Here is a 20,999-nt window from a genome sequence, read left to right on the forward strand (position 1 = left end):
TGGGTAATACTGTATGTAGATGTTTAATGCTTGTTTAAAAAAAGTTTTAATATAATAAGGTTAAGAGGAAAAGTCTTCCAGGTTTTTTTGGTGATGAGTAGAACCACCTATGTTCTATTTAGCCCATGTCATAGGCGCTAGTCTGTATAGTGGAACAGGGAACACTCCAACCTAATTCTTAAGTAACTAATCTATTTTGCAGATTATCCTTGGTTTCGAGATATAGCCTCCCTCCCTCTAGCTCTTGTCTTTTCCCATTTCCCAGGCCAGCTTAGCCTTATTTTTAGTAACCTTGGCTGTGGAAGATAAAAAGAAATTGTTGAGTCGTGTCTGACTCTTTATGACCCTTTTTAGACCTTTGTTGGCAAAAATATCAAGTGGTTTGCCTTTTCCTTCTCCAACTCATTTTACATATTAGGAAATGGAAGCAAACACTGTTAAGTCACTTGTCCAGTCTCCAGGAAGTATCTGAAGCTGAATGAATATGAATTTAGGGTGTCCCAACTCCTGGCCCAGTGCTCTATTCACTGCACCACCTACCTGCCCATACAAATAGAAATTACTCATTTGAGTCTTTTTTTTTTTTTTTTGGTCACTATCAATAATTTATTTGCATTATTTTTGTTTTTTATCATTATATCATTTGTACTTGACCATTTCTTCCTTTATCCTTTTCAACAATAGGTTTTCAGCAGATATATAATTCTAATGATGAATATGCTTTTGATTTATCATTACACATATCTGGAATTACTTTCCTAACTGTGAGCTGCATTTGTTTTGATTCAAATCAGTCTTGTTCTTTCTCCACTATACACACATCTTCAAAATGGCCAACTGAAGTTAAATTGTTATTACAGCAATGGAATGCTAACAGGTGTAAATGGGGGACCTCCTGCTCAGCTCAACTAACTTTAGTCTTTTTAACTCTATGCATTTCTTAGCCCTCTCAACTAGACCAATAATGGTAACTGCTGTCTGATTCATCTAGATTGTAATATACATTCCAGGCCCCATTGCACATCAGAAATGTATTGGTGGTATTTGGTTTTACCCAAATGAGTAGCTCAGATCATATGTTCTACCATAGCCTTAACTTTTACTTTCCTTTCATCTGTTTGTTCATTATCTTCATCACTTACCACAGTGCTGGTTCCATGGCAAACAGTCAAATAGTTATCAGAACTTTTTGAACAAATGGCATAATGCACATAAACTTTTTTTTTAAATTAGGGTGTACAAACAGTATTATAATGCTCTAGTTCAAACTCTCTCCCACACTTATTCTCAAAAAAGAAAACTAAGCTCTATGCAATTGGTAGTTCCCAGTCTAAAGCTTTAGTCAGTTTTTGTAATGCATTAAGTCTGGGAATCAATAAATAGCAAACATAACTTTCTTCTGCAGATAGAAGAGATATCTATTTGCTTTTGGAATAAATAAAACATAGATTTTTTTTTTTTTTAATAGCCAAAGCCAGGAAATGTCTTGGAAGAGGAAGAAGGCCCGATTGCTGGTGAGAGGAGAGGGGCTCAAAGATAGGAGGCTAAATAGGAATCAAAGATTATTAGCATGATATGGAAGATTATTAGTTTCAGCTTCCTAGCATACAGATTTTGTTTTTAAAACTTTTCAGGCTCACTTAGAGTACAAAGATAAATTAGCAGCACTGTATAGCAATTTAGGATAGATAAGTTAACACCCTTCAAGAGACAGAAAAGAAAAAAAGACTCAGTTAAGGTAAAAGAGGGATTGGGAGAATATTTGCCATGAAGCTAGCAAGGTTTATTATTGGAATGACAAAACATTCTGAGGAGGCAACCAACTACTTATATAATTGTTAAGTCCATTTAGACAAAATTTAAGTCTCTTATCCAAAGACATCAAATAGTTGTTATAATAGTGGCCATGACTGCTCTACCTTGTCCTTGCATCATTTATTATATTTTATTTCTCCTTCAATAGTGTTCAATAATTTCTACCTACTGTCAGGCCACCAGGTGAGGGGGGGAGGGGATTCCAAATTGAAAGTCCACAATTTTGGATCCTATTTTTCCCCTCACACCAAACAAGGTATCAGGAAGGAATATTAGAGAATGGTCCGACTTTCTCATTTAGACTTGAGACCCAGATAAGTCATTTAGCTCATTAATGTCTCGATAGAGTCAAGATCTGAATCCTAGTGCAGCTACCCATCTTGCCTAGGAGTAGCTTGTTACCACAACTTATTTTACAAGTGAACATACATATAGTACCACTATCTTCACATGGATCTCTGCAATAATGTTTCAGAGTTAAAAATCAGTCTGTTTACTTGAAAAAGTTTGAAGAGTACCAAATTGCGATCTAGAGCTAAAAATAGCCAACTGTTAAATTATATGTGCACTTGCTTTTCCAAACCTACATTGTTCCCAAACCTAATATTGTTGATTATCTAGACTTAAGAAAGCGATGGGGGTAATACTGATCATGGAAATTAGACTTAAATAGTAAGCGTGCAATTCCCTCGCTCCCTTCCCCCCAAAAGACTTGTTGGTTAATGTTAACCAGAACATCGTTGAATTAGAGTAGGGTCTCTTGCCCACTTTCACCCTGAGGCTCACTACTAGACAGAACAAGGAAGTCAGAAGCAGCGTCCTAAATCCTGCAGCTTTCCCCAGCCCTAGTGCGCCCAGCCCCACTGTGCCTGGTCTCTGTCCAGCGTCTTCCCAAGGGGACCCTTTAGCACTTAAGAGACAGCCTCTAGTAAGAGGTATCTGCCCAAACTCAATATGGCAGTGCCGACGACTTCATATTATTCGGCGCGAGGTCTTCATCACATGACAAGAACCTCTATCTTATTGGCTGTCAGGGGAGGTATGGCAGATAAGAAAGCTTTCACTCCCATTCTAACTTAAAGAACCCGAATCAAATTCGCCGTTCTCTGGCTTTGGGAAAGGGAATGGCCGGGCTGATTCGTTTCCCTTCTATTCCGGGGAAGGTGTAGCGACAGTTCCGGAGGCAGCTTGTCGAAACAAAGACTTGGGAACGAGGGGGTTAACCGTCAGCCCGACTGAGGCCATAACCGTGGGAAGGAGGCAGCGGAGCGGCGCTCGCGCCCCTGGCTGTACGTCTAGGTGCGGAAGGCTTACGCTCGCCAGCCTCCGTCCCCGCTCTGCTCCCCGCCCCTCCCACTTAGAGCTCGAGCTAGGCTCCCATCCCCACCCCCTGCACTAGCGCTCGCCAGCCTCCGCTTTTCCCTCCTCGGGGAGGGCTCGTCCCTGCCCCGCCTCGTCCTTCCCGAGTCCTCGGCCCGGTCTGCTGGGGATGGAGGGCGGCGTACTGGAGTCCCGGAGCGAGGCGGCGGTTGTCGCCGGCGCGGCGTCGGTGGAAGGGGAGGAGGCAGGAGAGGAGGCGGTGCCACCGGACTTGGAGGCGACGCGGCAACACTTCTCCCAGTTCGAGGGGGCGGAGGCCCGGGACGAGGCTGGGGGAGATTGGAGCTTCATTGACTGTGAGATGGAGGAGATTGACCTGCAGGACCTGCCCAGTGCCATCATCGCCTGCAACCTGGACCCGCGCGTCTTCGTGGACGGCCTGTGCCGGGTGAGGATCGAGCGAACACCCAAGAGGGGCGGGGAGGGCGATGGGCAGCCTGTGCCCCTCGGACCGCGCCCTCCACAGCCCCTAGTGCTGGGCTCCTGCAAGGATGGCGAGGCGGGGGCGGCGGCCGCACCTGGTTGCGCAGGGAGGGGCCGCGGGGGCGTGCCCGGTGCCCCTGCGGGGATGAGGAGGGGAGAGCCCGGGGAGCTATGGGGGGCACTTGTTGCGCTGTGCGGCCTCCGGGTGACCGGGCCCTCGAGGACCGGGGGCGGTAGGGGTGACGGGCTTCTAGAGTATTAGGCAAATTTGGAGCGCAGAGGTTAGAAGAGGAGGTGTTGGGTTTGGGAGGGCAGCCTCTGACCGACGTGAGAACGATGACACCTCGAAGAGGCTGGAGGGAAAGAGCGAATCCCTTGTTTGTAGGAAGAAGCTTTGAATGGCACCTCCCCAAGCCTTCCAAATCCGGCTGTTCGGTTCAGCCTCCTCGGAGAAGGAAGCCGTCAAGGATGTTGCTGTTCTGGTACCGATCAGTTATAGAGCGGCTCGTTGCTTCCATTTCTAATTAACCAGGGCCTGACATTTTTTTGGTTAAAGATGCTTCGGCGAGTTGCCTGCCTGTTGCCATCCATCCCACGACTGTAAGCACACCTTTCGATAACGTGACATCAGGCCTTATAACTCAGAAATAAGCATTTTTTCATTCTTTCCTACCCCCTCTATGGATGGGAACTGAAAATGTTAGTAAAAAGGCCAGTCAACTGACAAGTATTAATTATTAGATGTGGGATCTGTGTTAAGACCTGACAGAAGTGAAACCATCTCTGCCCTCAAAGAGCTTGCATTCTTATGGAAAATCGGCTTGTGTAAAGGTAATAATAAAAACAGAGTAGATTTGTGGGGAATTTCAAGACTTAGAGAATGTTTTCCTTTTTACAATCTTAACAAATTAGTGCAAATATTATCCCCATTTTACAGTTGAGGAAAGAATCTCAGGAAAGTGACTTTTCCAGTATTAGCCACTTGTTATGTGATACTAACAAAACAAGAATAATTATCCTACTGGGCTAGTATTTGTGGTAGTTTCATATGTTAATATTGTTTGGGGACCATTGTAAAGTTGGTTATAGAACTGTTTTCCAAATTTACATACTAGGAAAACAAGTCTTGAACAGTTCAAGAAATATGTAGTCAAACAGTAGTTGAGGTGACTCAACAAGTCTTCTGATATTCATTCTACTGATAAAAAAAAAAAAAAAGGCACAAGATGGTTCTCTGCCTTCTTTTAGTGCATAGTGCTAAGTGTCAGTGGATGGCATAGTGCTGGTCCCAGAGTCAAGAAGACTTGAAACCAAATATAGCCTCAGAAGTTCACTAATTGTGCAACCCTGGGCATGTCATGTAATAGCTTTCTGCCTCAGTTTCCTTCTCTGTAAAATAAGAATTATAATAGAGTCTCACTTCCCAAGTTGTGAAGATAAAATGAGTTATTTGTAAAGCATTTTGAAAACCTTAAAGGGCTATGTAAATGATAGATATTATTATTAATCTATATTGTCATATAAAGTGTGTCTGCCTAATAATGTGTCTTTCTTTTATCCTTAAGGGACAGGCAATTTTTTTATAGACCAGGAAAATGAATCCTTGGGCAGTAAAGTGATTGTTAATGAGTATTAACAACTCCCATTTATATTGCACTTTAAGAATTAGTGCAATATATAAGAATATTTTCATAATACAATAGTGATATGAGGTAAATTGTGAAAATATTATTTTTATTTTACAAATGAGAAAACTGAGGGTCAGAAATGATAGCTGACTTGTCCATGGCCATTTTATATTAGATTGGAGCACAATATAATGTTCTTTAAGACTTACTCGTGTCATAGGCCCCTTTTGCAAGCTCATTTTACATTTATGCAAATGGTTGTATATGATATATTTTCGAATTATCTGGTTCCCTTGACTGGGTAGAAGGAGGCAAATTTCTAAAAGACTTTTGTATTTTGTTTATTCAGGAACTTATTGTATTAGAGGGGTATCATTAACAAGCAGGGTACTAAGAAAATCGATTGTGATACTTAATATATCAAAAATTCATTTAGAAATGCTTTGGTAGCAGGGGAAAGGAAGATTTAATAATGAATGGTACTGTTTAATTTATTTTCACTTAAAATTTGCATTTACATACATTTGGCAAGATAGAATTTGGGCATTGAAATTCTTTAATTGTCATTGCAGAAAGAAATTTATCTTTGAGACTTTTTTCTTTTAAAAATGCACATGTCCCAAAAGGCTGGAATTTTTCCAATATGGATTTTAGGTTATATCAACTACCCAGAGTCTATATTTAAAGGATGTTTTCTAAAAAAAAAAAAAAAAAATCCCCCTGGAATATAGTGAGTGATATACATTCTAAATTAAGTGCATTATACTCTGAGACCTTTTTATTCCATCTATATTCTGAAGTAGAGTAAGTCATCATTGCCTAACTTCTCTTGGCCCCATGCATAACTTACTACATTAACAAGATCATGATCTGCACAATAGATTTTGCAATGTCGATAGTCTATGATAGACTATAAGAACATTGCCCTTTTCCCTTTGAGGGAGAGAAAAAACATGTCTAGAATCTCTTTGTGATGAGCCAGAATTATGAAAGTGCCAGTTACTCATTCTCTATAAATTAAGGAACTTAGACTAGAAATCTTTGAGATATTTTTCAGTTATGACATTTCATGCTATATTAAGTTTTCCTTTTGTAAAGGCAGTCCCACTTCCTCGGTTCTGACAGTGGTCAAAATTAAGAGGATCTTCAGAATGGGATACCCGAACCTTTTACCCTAGTACAGTGAAGTAGATAGAAACCAAATACCATTTCATTCTTTGGGCAAAGATAGCTTATCTATTGGCTAAAATCACCATGGGCTGGCCATGGCTTTTGTGTTTCAAAATTGGAGATTTCTCTCTCTCTCTTTCTCTCCCCCTTTCTTCCATTCCCCTCTTCTTTTTTCCTTCCTCCTCCTTCCCTTCCTTTCCCTCTCCTTCTTTCTCTTTTTTTTCTTATGTGTGTTACATACACATATCTATATGTTAATTTGGTTAATATATTTTGGATACTTAAGGCTAACAATCAGTTTTTGATGGTATAAACATAATATGATTACATGAAGAAATTGTGGAATTAGCAAGCATTTATTAAATTCCTATTATGTACCAAGCTCTGTGCTAAACAATGGGGAAAGACAAAAAACCCTGCTCTTAAAGAGCTCAGGAGGGAGAGAGTTTCAGGAGTCGTTGGAGTTGGAGATGGAGAGACTTGTTCAAGAAACTGCAAGGAGATAGTGTCACTTGGAAGGCAGTCTAAATAGGAATAAAGTGTATGAGGACTAGAGAGGAAGGCAAGGGCAAAATTATGAAGGACTTTAAAAACCAAACTAGAAAGTTTTGTATTTGATCCTGGAGATAATGAGGCCACTGAAGTTTATTGAATAAGGGACGGAGGGTTACATGGTCAGACTTATACTTGAGGAAAACCAATTTTATAGCTAAATGGAAGGTAGACCGGAGTGAGGAGAAATTTGAGGCAAAGAGACTAACTAGAAGATTATTGCCTTATTCCAGACATGGGATAACAAGAATCCATATCAGAGAGACAGAATGAAAAAAAAAAAGAATTTGGCTATAGATAAAGAGGGATTGAAAATTGAAAATAGAAGAGTTGAGAATGGAGAATGACAGATTTTGAACCTAGAAGTCTCAGAGAATGATGTTACTCTTATTAGTACTAGAACTTTCTAGTAAAAGGAGAGAAAGTTTGGGAGATGAGAATGATTTTATGTTGAATTTAAGGCGTCTGCAAGAAAACTAGTTTGAGATGTGCAATAGAAGTTGAAGGTTTGAGACTGGAAGTCAGGAGAGAGATTAGGCAAGACAATAAATATAAAATACTTACTATAGACCAGGTACAGTACAAAGTCTTGATGGTACCAGAAGGCACTTCATGGAGCTTACTTTTTTTTTTTCCTATTTCATTTTATTTATTTAATATTTTCCCCCAATTACATTCAAAATAATTTAAATTTTTTGAGTTCTAGGTTCTGTTCCTTATTCCCACTCACAATTAAGAAGCCATTTGTAAAGTTATACAAAATATTTCTATAAAGTCAAGTTATGAAAAAAAAAACAGATCTCCCACCCTAATGAAAATAAAAACCCTCAAGAAAAATTTAGTTAATAAAAAAGAGGGAGAGAAAGAGAGAATGCTTCAATCTGTATTCAGATACCCCATTTTTTTCCTCTGGGTACAGATAGGATTTTTCATCATAATTCCTTCAGAGTAGTTGTAGATTATCTTACTACTGAGAAAAAGCAGTCATTTACAGCTGGTCATCTCAGGACATTACTATTACTTTGTATAACAATACATTTCACTTTGCTTGAGTTCATGGAGGACTTTCCAGATTTGGTTTTGTTTGTTGTTTTTTTTCCCGAGAACATTCTGCTCATTTCCCATAGAACAATAATATTCCATCATAAACACACACTACAGTTTATTGAGCCATTCCCCAATTGATGGGCATCCCCTCAATTTCCAATTTTTTTGCTTTGAGAAGAGAACTACTATGAATATTTTTATATAGGTCATTTCCTTTTTTTTTTTTTTTTAAGTCTCTTGGTATTCATGCCTAGTAGTGGTATTGTTAGGTCAAAGAATATGCATGAATTTATAATCTTTTGAGCATAGATCATATCTTTTGATCATTTATCAATTGGCACTTGGCTCATGAAGCAACTTTTAATTTAATATGCAACATGCAGCATCTGTTGCTGCGCTCACTTTTTTATGGGACTTGACATTGAATTCACAAGATTTTGACCTATTCTTTAATAATTTGTCATGAAAACACTCTAATAGAGGAAAACAACACACAGAAGAGAATTGAAAAGAAGTGGGAAGAGAAAGATAGCTGAGAACCAGCTATTAAAAGTTTGGAAAATCCAAAACAGAGCCAGGAAAATGAAGATTGGTCAGCCTAGGTAATTCCCCAAAATGGAAGCCCTAGGATAGAGCTTAACAATGATTGAAAGTGGCTGGCATCATGGAGAAAGATGCCCCGGGGCAACAAGCCTGCAGGAAATGAAAGGTGTAGGGTCAAGGGGCCCGAAATATTGAGGGAAGTTGCAGAAAGCGAATATAGCTGAGGTACTTTATTAAAGTCCAGAAAGGCAGAAGCAGATCCAGGAGTGGAATGAACGTTGGTTGTTTAGGCTTCTCCACAAAAAGGAGCCCATCGGAAGGAGTCACCAATGTAGGTGGAATAGGAGGTGGGGGGTGAGCTGGCATGGTGGAGGAGCATTCCCTTATAAGAGAACTGTGTCATAAAAACAGAAGAAAATATCAGAGAGAAAGAAGATGGTTGTCAGAGGTTGTCAAGAGGGAAAAAGGTTCAATTAGTGAAATAATATATGTAAAGGTTTTTTTTCCTTAAAACTCTAGAGTTTTAAATTCTAGAAATCTAAAATTTTAGAGCTTGTTCTATCCAAAAAATAGCCACCAGATTAGGCAATTAAAAGTTTATTGGTAACTTTGGAGAAAGCCGTTTCAGTTAAATGAGGATGTTGTGCATATTGAAGAATTTAGCTTGGCAAGGAGAGAGGTCGACAGAGGTGAAGAGGAGATAGTGGGGTAAGTCATCAGAGGGATGTGAGAAGAGGACTGGAATAAGAAGGCACTCTTGGTGAAGGACCTCAATTTTTTATTGCAATATTGGGCAAGATTCTTGGCTGAGAGGGTGATGATGGAAAGGAATGCTTAAGAGGAGGACTGCAAAGGTTTGGAAAAGGTTCTGTGCTAAGTAGAATAGTGACTTGAAAAGAGAGGTGTACAAAAAGGTGGCCCAGGTGAGATTATGTACATTTGGAGTGGATCCATCCACTCAGAATAATTTTGTATTTTCTTCAGTTTTATTCAACAGCATGTAAGTAGGAGCGAAGGCCATGGATGTAGTCCAGCACTAAAACTTGGTAGGGTGAGATCTGAAGTTTTTTGAGTCTTAAAACATATCCACAATCTGTGTTAGTTTCAGGCTTGACATTGTCTCCTTGTTCAAGTCTTCGCTTTGCTTTTCCTGTGTATTAGTCCTTTGCACTATATTGTGAAACTGTTCAATTAACAGTAATTTATTAAACACCTATAATATCCTAGTACTACATACTGGAGATACAATATAAGACTCCTTGCCCTCAGGGAACTTATATACCAATAAAAGTATATGAAGTATGTCAACCCCTTTTACCTTTTCCCCCTTTTCCCCAGTGATTGCAGCCTGTGATGGATAGAGCTTTGGTTTGAATTGCTCATTCATTTAAGCATTTTAAAGCTATAAATGAGTTTTATAACTATAGCAGTTTAGCCTTATTATAAAAATCTCATTTTTCTTTGCCTGAATTCTAGAGAGGATTCTAGCTAGGTGAAACAGTTGGTCCTGGAGTCAGGAAAGCCCACATTAAGATCTGATCTCAGGCTGGCTAGTTACCAGATGTTTAACTCTGGCTATATCACTTATGTTTGTAGCAAACATAGGACTTAAACACAACCATATAAATGATTATGTAAAAGTCATCCATTTAAAATGATGAGATTTTATTGACTTGTAACATAAATTAAGAAATAAATAATTTGTGTCCATGCAAATACTTTATGTACACTCTATAATTGCATATCATTATTCACAATGATGCTTAGAAAAGGAAAAAATACTAATAAATCCAAATTATTGGTTGCCTTTATCTCTTTGCAAAGATTTGATTATCTTTTCCAGAATTAGCGAGCAATTTGATTACTCAGTCTCCTTTAATTAGAAAGACAATAACTGTAAATCAAAACCACATTAATTACCTTTTATGCCTTAGATGCATGTTAGATGCATATTTTCCTGGACTAAAACATAAAGTATTATATTTTGCTAGCATAATTATAATGGGTAATCTAGCTATCTGACAGAATTTTAATTAATGGGAAAAGGCTTGAATACATTAACTTAGGAATTCTTAGAACTAAATTAGGTAAACAGTTATAATTAATAGCAAATAAACTATAATAAATTCAAGGATATATGGGATAATCAGGGACGACTAGCCCCTTTGGTGTGAGGGCTTGCTGAGTTCTTTTCAGGGTTGTTCATCTACCTTTCATATTCATCTTCACCCAGCTCTCACCTATGGTTCCAAAGAACTGTGAAATGTACAGTAGGCGCACCCAGGTAAATTGTGCTGAGGGTTATCAACAGGCTACAAACCCCTTGGTGAGATAGGGGGATGTCCATCCCCCCCATGTCAAGACTGTCCTCCAGCAAAATGATGAGATCAATTTGTTCCAATTCCATGAAGTCAGTTGAAGCAGGAATTGTGGAGTGCTAAGAGCATGGTCAGACATCAGGGTCATCCATCACTGTATCCCGTACTATCACCAATCATCTTGACTTTTGTCTTGCCACTGGACTTCCATGACTGGAAAGAGAGAATGAGGCTGATAACTTTGTGCAACTCTGTCTCACTTAAATTCAGTTCATCTACAGATCAAGATATGATGTCATTGTTATTCTTCAAAATGAACAAACAACAATAAATACAAGCCCTGACCATTAACATTTTGAGCTATATAATCACTTCCTAAGTTTCTCTTTATTAATTCAATCTTACCTATCTAGTAGTAACCCTTGACAAAATAGCTGCCCAAATTTCTGCTCTGGGGCAAATGATACATTTAGAACAGTATCAAACTTGACTACCCTCCAGTTCTGCTCCGCCTTACATTTAGCATGCAAGGTGAATATCAGCATTTAATAACTATCAAAGCACACTAAAATTCAATCTGTTTATTTGCTTACCTATAACTTTTGGGTTATTGAATTGAATTGAAACCATTTCATTGTTTCCTGATAGGAAGAATTTTTGAGATAATACAATAAGGTTACCATAGTACATGATTCCAGGTTATGACTTTGAGTTCTTGAATAGATGCCTTCCATGCATGTTACAATTACATTACATTTGTGACATATAGAATCCTGAAATTCTAGTAGCATATTAACAGTTGAGTTATGTTACATTACAGTACAAAATCCAGACATTCTTAGATTATTTTTACTTTGCATCTAAATATGGGTTCTGAAACTCAGATTATGTATGAAATATATAGAAAGCCCTAGTTTTTCTCCTATGTCTTTTACTTGGGGAAAATGATTAGAAAAGATAGAAGTATGTTCTTTCCTATTATCATAAGGCTCCAGAATTTAGCTGAAAATTTGCAATGTCTTCCATAAGTCTACATAAGGAAACATCTACTTCACATGATGGTTGTGAGAGCCAAATGAAATGATTAATGGAAGGTATCCTGGACTAAAGAAATAAAATTAGTTATTGTTGTTATTACTTAATTTCAAATTCCCTAAAGAAGAACTACATTTTTTTCTCTAATGAATTTTTTCCCTTCCTAAATATTTTGTTTCATTTTTTGGCATATCCTGCTTTGCAATAAAATTATTAAAGCATTAAAAAAGAAAATACTAGTGACTTAATATGTTGTTGGTTGTCATTAGATTGAGTCCAAAGAAAATTACAGAGGAAATAAAAAATAGGCTTTTCAGTCAAATAGCATAGCTAAAGCAAAAGATGTTGATTATAGTGTTTATGTTTGTCTATTTTTTTAAAAGTAGTCAAATAACATACTTTATATTCTTTTTCTTACACATCACTGAGGAGTCTGTTCTGGCTCTTTAAATGTGTTACAGTAGTAAATATGCTGCATATGTCAGTGGAAGAAAAATGGACCTACATTTTTTATGCTCAATTGTGTAGAGAGCATTTTAAGTGATGGGGATAGTATCAGCCACTTGAAATAAAATTCATATGTGAAAATGAAGAATTACCTTCAGTTTTTTTTTTTTTCTTTATAAATACTAATAACCATCCAAACTGGGAAGCTGTTGATTAATGAGAGAGTAAATGTTCTCTGCTGTGGTCTTTGGTTAGGGCATATGGTAGTAATAGAAAATAAAAATAGTTTTATCTGCCCTTCCTCGAAAGAGAGAAGCTTGTTTCCAAATACTATATCACCAAAACAACATTAATTTCAAGCCAGGTTTTGACATTGTCAAAGACTAAAATTATATTCATTGGGTGATGTTTTATTGAAAATTTACAATACATTTTAAAAATACTTTTACTTACATTGTTTTCCCTTTTTCTTCCTTGAATCCCCATTGAAATTAATGTTGTATTCACTATAACAGAGTTAAAATGCCATCAGCATCCTCACTGAAATTTATAATTTGATAATTAGTATTTTTTTCCAGACCCAATTTTTCTTCTTGAACCTAATTTTCCATTTCTTTTTAGTACTCAGTATTCAGGCAGTTTAAAAAAATGTTATTTTTTCAAAATGCAGGAAAAAATATCTATTTTTCCTGAAGATAGTCTCCCAATTGGAGATCTTACAGGCTTCTGCTCACTAAGGAGGATGTGTTTAAAGCCCTATCTAGTAGCATTTATGGATACTATCTATATAGACTGTATCTAAACTAATAAAACTACCTAAAAGGTTTGTAAGGAAACATATGTCAGAGAAATAAAAGCAAATTTTGCAGTTTGAGCCTTGAGCAAGCCTAGTATTTTTCCATAGTGATTTCAGCAGGTACAATATGATATTCCCATGTAGAATCATTTTCTTAATCACTTTTACAATAGAAAAGGAAGTATTGAAACTAAGCTGTGCTTTTACACTTAAAACTTTCTTTCTTCCTCTTAAAGAAGTTATTTTGTTTTCTTTGAGGCCAAGGTTAAGGTTTTGTTTGCTTCGTTTTTATTTTTAAAGTAATAGGTGTTGACCCTCCTATTTGACTGAATTTTTCATTTTCAGTCAAATGGTTTGACATATGTGAATGCAACTAGAATGCTCAGTATACCGCTTATTAATTGTCAGGCAAAACACTTTGCCTATATTATCCTCAGTTTTCTCATCTGTAAAATTAAAGGGTTGAATAAGATAATCTTGATGGTCTCTACCTGTTCTGACATTCTTTTAATCTATGTATTTAAGAACGTTGTTGTTCATTCATTTCGGTTGTGTTTGATTCTTTGTGATTCCATTTAGAATTTTCTTGGCAAAGATACTAGTGTATCTTTTCCAGCTCATTTTACAGATGAGGAAACTGAGACAAGCAAGGTTAAATGATTTGACACAGTAAGTGTCTAAGGCCAAATTGGAACTCGGGTAGAGAAATCTTCCTAACTCCCAGCTTGGCACTCTTATCCACTGCACTACATAGGCTGCCCTGCGTCTTATGATCAACACGAGGACTTCCCATTTTTTTTTTTAATTTTAGATTTATAGTTCCAACTGATAAAATCATGAAATATTAAGAGTTCAAGGGAATCCCAGGCAGCATCTAATTCTTCAACTCCCTTACTTTACAGATGAATAAACTGAAACCCAGAAAAACAAAGTAATAATCCTAACAATAATATTTGCTTTAAGCACTGTAAGGTTAAAAAACTGCAATTTTTGACACATACTACAGCCCTGTGAGGTAGGTACTAAAAGCAAGAGAGCAAGAAATTTAAGACCAAAAGAAACACAGATTAAAATTGAAAAGTTCAGGAAACATATTGTATAACAGCCAGCTCAAGAGACACAGATATGACTGCGGTGATACCCAGGTCAAGTTGAATTTAATCTGAAAAGCATTAAAAGAAACAGATTTTTTTTTTTATCATGATTAAAGGAATAAGTAGTAGTGAAGATGAAATACTGAATTCATATGCCCTAAATAGTTAATACTTAAAACTAATAAAAGAAAAACTGACAAATCTAATGATAAATTATAATAGATAGTAATATTTCATTATCAGGATAATGATACATTAAGCAAAAAAGATAAAATATTGAATTCTTTGATTTCTTTATGGTTTATTTAGCAAGCTGAAATGGATAGATATTTGGGTTAAATAAATAAGGGCAATGATTTTTAAAAATATATTGGATGAGTACAATTCTGTGTGTGATTTCTCTGAGTCTATTGGGAGAAGCTCCCTCTTGAAGTATAGTTTGGCACCTGATCTATAGTAATGTACTTTTAATTGTCTGGGGCATTGAGAGGCTAAATATTTTTCCCACAGTCATACATACAACCTATAAATGATAGAGGAAGGACATAGATTTTTATCTTCCTGGCTGAGGTCAGCACTGAGGTCAAGCTTCCATATTTCTTCTTTAAGAAATGTATGTAACATGAGGACACACGTGTTATTGTGTTAGATAAGGAAAACTTTGATTACTAAGCATTGTACCTTGAAATAGAAACCCAGATTAGTGCTCTGCTTTGTTAGTAAAAGACAAGTCTACATAATGTAGAATATTTCAGTGTTATTAATTAAAGAAAATCCATCAATTATCTGCATTTACTGAGTTTTCCAGCTTGTTTGGTCTCTTGCCATCTGAATTTTAAGATTATTCAATGTGAATTTAATTTTTTATCTAGTGTTTTGTTGACACTTTTTAGGTACATTTAGTGATCTAAAATAAGCTTGTTTTGTATACTAGAAATGTTGTTGATTGTTATATCTTTTCTATATAATAAGGCAGAGCAAGAATCAATCTGATCTAAGGAGGTTGGAAAGTTGACAAGACAGAAAAAGAAAGGAAGAAGGACTATTTCATCACTGGAGCAATAATACAATGGTTCCTCCAATTGGATGAAAGTAGACTCTGTGAGAAGGAGCAGGATGCAATTTCCCACATTCTTCAGAATAATAATAAGAATCCACCAGTGCCAACAATACAGAAGCCATAGGAAAGATGAGCAGGTTTCTAGTCCTTAGTGACTTACTGATAAAGAATTACAGAGACAACCATTATATCATCCTCACACAAGCAAGCCAGGTATGAAAAGCCTCCTAAATTTTGTCAAACATGATGTTTTTTAAACAGTTCTGAAAAATTTTGATGATTAGAGTTTGAAATCTAGCTCCACTTTCTTTCCATTTTTTTCTTTATTTCCCTTGAGATTCTGATCTTTTGTTTATTTACATCAGTATTTATCAAGTTTTTCATGCTTAAATATTATAGAACACTCTCCCAAACAGCTTTTGTTTACGTGGATTATATTTATTGGTATGTACCATATTCAAATTGAAAACATTAAAAATAATTTTAACTTAGAAGATCCCTGAAAGCATCTTGAAGACCCTCAGGAGTCCCTGCATTTTGCAACATTTGCTGTCACTGAATTTTATTATTTAATAAATTTTTATTTAATATCTTTAGCATAGAAACAAGATACAAAACAAACCCAGAAAAACCATCAGTCTTTCTTTATATTACCAACATAACAGCTAGAAGAGAAAGAAAAATTTCATTCAGAATAATTACATAATATATAAAATATTTAGAAGTCTACCAAGAAATGCACACAGAAATTTTATAAATACACTGCAAAAGACTTTTTTCTATTATTCGAGAACTGAACAAAAATAATTTTTTGTACTACTCGAGAACTCAACAATTGGGAGATATTAGTCACTCATGGATAGGCAATATCTATATAATAAAAATGACAATGCTGCCTAAATCAGATTTTTATTCATTGCCATACCAATCAGATTACCAAAGGATTACTTTATGCAACTAGGAAAATAATATTTTAGAGCAAGGATAGTCTAATCTTGGAGAATATAAGCCACTTTCCCCCCAAGAAACTTTGATTTAGAAGAGATTTCCTTTGCTTCAGTAATGTAAGGAATAAGTTCACTTAGTAGGTAGAAACATCCTTTTGTAGTTACATTCCATTTATAATGTATATATCTTTAGGTACATAGTTATTTACACATTTTCTTCTTATAAGAATGTGAGCTTTTTAGGTAGTTTAATGCCTTAATGGTTTTGCCTTTTTTTAAACTTCATAGTACAGTATCCAACACATAATAAGCACTTAATGAATGATGTTGGCTAACCTCTGAGTTTAACCTTAAAGTTTCAGTCTCTGTCTCTTTTTGATAACTGCTAAAGATTTTTTAATTTGTGAAGTCTAAATGACATTTTGCTGTCATTGGAGGAAGTTCCATAAGATGAAGGAGCTGCTTAATGTGTTTACTGGTGAAACTAATATAACTTGATGAACATCCTTGTAATCAAGGTATGGATGAATTTGACTCTCTTTTTAATTTGGAAGCCATACTTAGGAGAAGTAATAGTGGATTTAAGGCTAAGTAGGCTTAAATTATCTTTCTGTAAAATGGCATAATTTACATTCTTTTCATAGTTTACATTGATCACCAAATCAGGCTCCTCTATATAACTACTCTGTAATTTCTGGTAGTAGAAACTAGTTCTGAATTGTTTTCATATATTCCTTTTGACATTGTTTTTCACACTTGGCCCACATTGCAGTCAAATTGTAGTGTTCTCCATTTCTTATAAATATTTTGTACTCTCCTGTCTCTGTACCTCTCATGCCACTTTTTCTGCTTATATTCTCTTTCTTCTTCTTTTTTTTTTTTTGGATTAAAATCTTGTATGTCTTTAGGTACTATCACTTCCATGATCTCTTCATGTGGACGCTGTCTTCCTCCCTTTCAACCTCCCCAATGCCCCATGTTCTTTTTTTAGTACCATTTTTATGGCACTCATCACGAACTGGCCTATATTACATTAATTTGTGTATTTGCGTTTCCTCCTTTGGATTGTAAGGTCCCTACGTAATGAGGACTTGTAATTGGATTATAAGTGCCCTTCCTTACTCATCCTTGTATCTCTTAGGATGTCCATTTTTGTAGGGAATATTTCTTTAACACAAGGCAAAAGTTTGTTGAATGAAGCAAAAAGAACTATGTTGTATATGTTACCATAAGGATATATATGGCAGTAATTCTCAAATGTTGTCCAAAGAATCCTGGAGGTCTCTGAAACCTTTTCAGAGGGTCTACAAATTCAGAATTAGTTTTAAATTTCTAATATGTTAAATATCTGTAAATATAACTCATGTAAACAAAAACTCCTTGGACCTATCCTCAATAATTTTTAATAGTATAAAGATACTAAGAAAAAAAGTTTGAGAACCACTGATATATAGTACCAAATTAAAGGCCTCCCCAAAAGGACCAACTTGATTACTTCTCTCCATTTTTTTATTCTTTCCCCTCTAATGTGAATATTCTTTGAGTATTTTTCCTACATAAGACATAAGTAATTTGCTCTCTAATTACTCCTTCCTTCATTATCCTATTCTTTTAAAAATATAGAGCATTGATGCAAAAATAGGCCCTTTAGCAAGTGTTCAGCATTAGCTCTAATTGCTTAAGCAACCCTGAATTGAAGAAAGCATATAGAAATTCAGTCCCACCGTAGCTCCTGTTTTCTCTGTTAAAATGGTGTGTATCCCTTGTCCTTGCTTCCTCCTGCTTCCCAGTTACTATAAACAGAAGTCATAATCATGGAATGAATTCTTTGGTGGCTATAATAGTCACACAGGTTGGAAACTTCTACTCTGAAGCTAGAATATTAGAAGTTTAGGAACTCAGGGAATGAATAGAAATCATCTTGTCTTCTCTAGACTTTTTGTCAGACCAGATGCCAAAGAACTTACAGTCTAGTTGAGGAGGTTAAAAATTTTAAATTATATAAAGGTGAGTATTTTAAGTACAACAGCAAAAGGCTGTTTTTGGCAATGCTCGTTGCCAGATGATTAGTAATACTGATAACTTACACTCCTATACTTCTTAATAGTTTATGAGTATTTCATGTTATCATGTTCAATACAGTAATTCTCTGAGGCAGGCAGTATAAGTACTATGATTCCCGTTTTACTTTATGGGGCAGTTTGATGGCCTAAGGCAGGGGTCCTCAAACTTTTTAAATAGGGGGCCAGTTCATTGTCTCTCAGACTGTTGGAGGACCGGAGGATAGTAAAAACAAAAACTTTGTTTTGTGGGCCTTTAAATAAAGAAACTTCATAGCCCTGGGTGCGGGGGATAAACATCCTCAGCTGCTGAATCTGGCCTGCGGGTAGAAGTTTGAGGACTCCTGGCCTAAGGGACAGAGTGTTGGGCCTGGAGTCAGGAAGACCTGAGTTCAAATGAGGCCTCACATCTGTTAGCTGTGTAACCCTGAGTAAGTCATTTAGCTTCTTTTGCCTCAGTTTCTCTCTGTAAAATGATGTTAATAGCCCCTACCAATTGTGAGGATGAAACAAATCATAACTGGAGTGGCACAGTGTCTGGCACATGATAAGTTCTGCATAAACATCGGCTTTTGTTACATGAAATTTAGGTGGCAGAATGAAATTCCATAGTCACATATCCCTCTCTTTCTTCAAAGAAAAGGAAAGTACAATTGGGGGATAGGAGAGAATGGTAGAATCTCGTTCTACTGCATTGTATATTTATGGGTTATGGGTTACTATTGGTAGTCATAACACAAAATGTTAGAACTGGAAGGAACCTTAGCCCTAATTTTACAGTTAAAGAAATTGAGTAAAGAGATACAAATGAGTTGTCTAAGGTCACATTAATTGGGGAGGCTATGAAGTAATGCTCCCTGACTAATGAGTTGCAGCTTTTTTTATTGCATCACACTGCCTTTTATTTACTATATGTAACACTGTGCTTCCCCTGCTCCCAAAAGGTGCAACAGCAAAAATGACAAAATCACCACATGCAACAGTAAAAAATGAAATAGATATGTAAACGAACATTGTAGAGTGTTTAAAATGAGGGTTAGTCTTGTTACTCAAAACCTGTATGAAGGAACACAGTGTCTTATTGATACATTCCTTTGTGAATTATTTTTTTAAAATTGCATAGAACTTCCAGGCTTCTGGCTGAACAACTTAATATCATTGCAACCATGGGAAAATAACTTAACTCAAGGTGTTAATTTCCTCATATGTAAAATGGCTTAGATGACTAATAAGGTCCTTTCCAATAGTGAGTCCATGATCTTATGCTCTTCTACTCCAAATGAGAATAAAAAGGCAACAGTCACCACTAGAGGGCCAAGTAGCTCTATTTATGTTTTGTCCTCAGTCCAGTCTGGTAAGTTACATTGCTTTTACTTCATCTAGTAGGAAAGAAAAGTTTATTTTTAGGTGTTAAGGTTATATGGATGTATGCACCAAGAAAGGATGTTATCAAAATCTGCTTATAGGTAGAGTTTAAAATTATGTAAGAAACAAAAAATAAGTGATATCCCAGGAAAAGGGTCCTTCTGAGTTAGGTAGGCTACTCCTATGGGATCTAATATGAAAGAGTTTTTATGACACTAACAATCTTGTTAGAAAAAATTAAAGTTAAAGTAGTGTCGTGTACTTAAAAATAAAGCAAGATAATTAACCTGACTCCAAACATAATCATTTGTAAATTTGTATTCCTTTTACTCAAATGTGGTTTTATTTATTGAGTCGAAATCAATTATCTTAATTAGATTAAAAACCTATTCAGTTCATTCAAGGCCTTTTTGAAATTACTCGTATGCTAGGCCCCCTGTGAGTAGGATGATAAGAGAGTAGGCCAGGGCAAGTATTGTGTTGGTAGTTTTGCTTAGTCTGTAATTTAAATCATTACTTTAGAAAAAAAAAATTCGAATAAAGTGAACTCATTTGTCTAGCAAATGCTTTATTCAGGGATAATGATATTTCCCTCAGAAAACCTTTGGGAATTAATTAGGGTTCTATATAGATTGATTTTAAAGTAAAATAAAACCCCCAAACCAGAAAACTTCAGAGGCACCTGATTTTAGAGAAACAATAGGCAGTGGTGGAAAGTGTTCTCTCATAAGGGAGTCTCTATCCCCAAATATCACTGCCATTAACTACTTTTCAGTACTGCATGCTGTCAATTTCTTCTGGAGCCAAGAGTCTGTGAACTAATGTAGCTCACCATCACTATTGTTAGACATCATCTACTTTTGCAGTAGTCTAGTCTCTGGCCCTCTAGTGACAAGGGTGTTACAGCTTTAAAAGTAGACTAACCTTTGTAATATTTAACTAGATTATTATTCATGAAATGATCTAGAAAACATTTTTTAGGTTAATTTTATAAGTTATTCAGTCCTTTTATATATTTATATATATATTGAGAGTCTGCATAGAATAGTGGAGAGAGAACTAGCTTTTAAGCCACAAAGCCCTGAGTTCAAGTCTTACCCTTCTGACACATGTTGACTGTGTGACTTTGGACATCCTCTGAATGCTTTCAACATCTTTCTAAGAATTTAAATTGCAGAGAAATTCATTGATAGGAGTTTCTTCATTTGAGTGTTCCCTTTATTATTGAGATTACAATTTCATTCCCTACACACACACACATACACATCTTAGAATAGATGAATCTAGATCAAATCTTTTTTGAACTCATGCAATTGCAT

The 20,999-nt window shown here is 36.1% G+C and overlaps 1 protein-coding gene across 2 annotated transcripts in view; it reads left to right on the forward strand.

Moving 5' to 3' along the window:
• The first annotated feature begins 2,920 nt into the window (after window positions 1–2,920).
• The window catches only part of RCAN1 (regulator of calcineurin 1), a 106,469-nt gene continuing 88,390 nt past the window's right edge, over window positions 2,921–20,999 (forward strand). Inside the window, exon 1 of one of the 2 annotated variants that reach the window (XM_051984933.1) lies at window positions 2,921–3,583. In XM_051984933.1, coding sequence (XP_051840893.1) covers window positions 3,305–3,583 — 279 coding nt within the window. In that variant the 5' untranslated portion in view covers window positions 2,921–3,304. Of the gene's footprint in view, window positions 3,584–15,339; window positions 15,522–20,999 lie in introns of those variants that run through there. The other variant, XM_051984935.1, reaches the window with a different exon arrangement.

The sequence above is a fragment of the Antechinus flavipes genome, chromosome 3 (genome assembly GCF_016432865.1).
Source record: "Antechinus flavipes isolate AdamAnt ecotype Samford, QLD, Australia chromosome 3, AdamAnt_v2, whole genome shotgun sequence".
Lineage (NCBI taxonomy): Eukaryota > Metazoa > Chordata > Mammalia > Dasyuromorphia > Dasyuridae > Antechinus > Antechinus flavipes.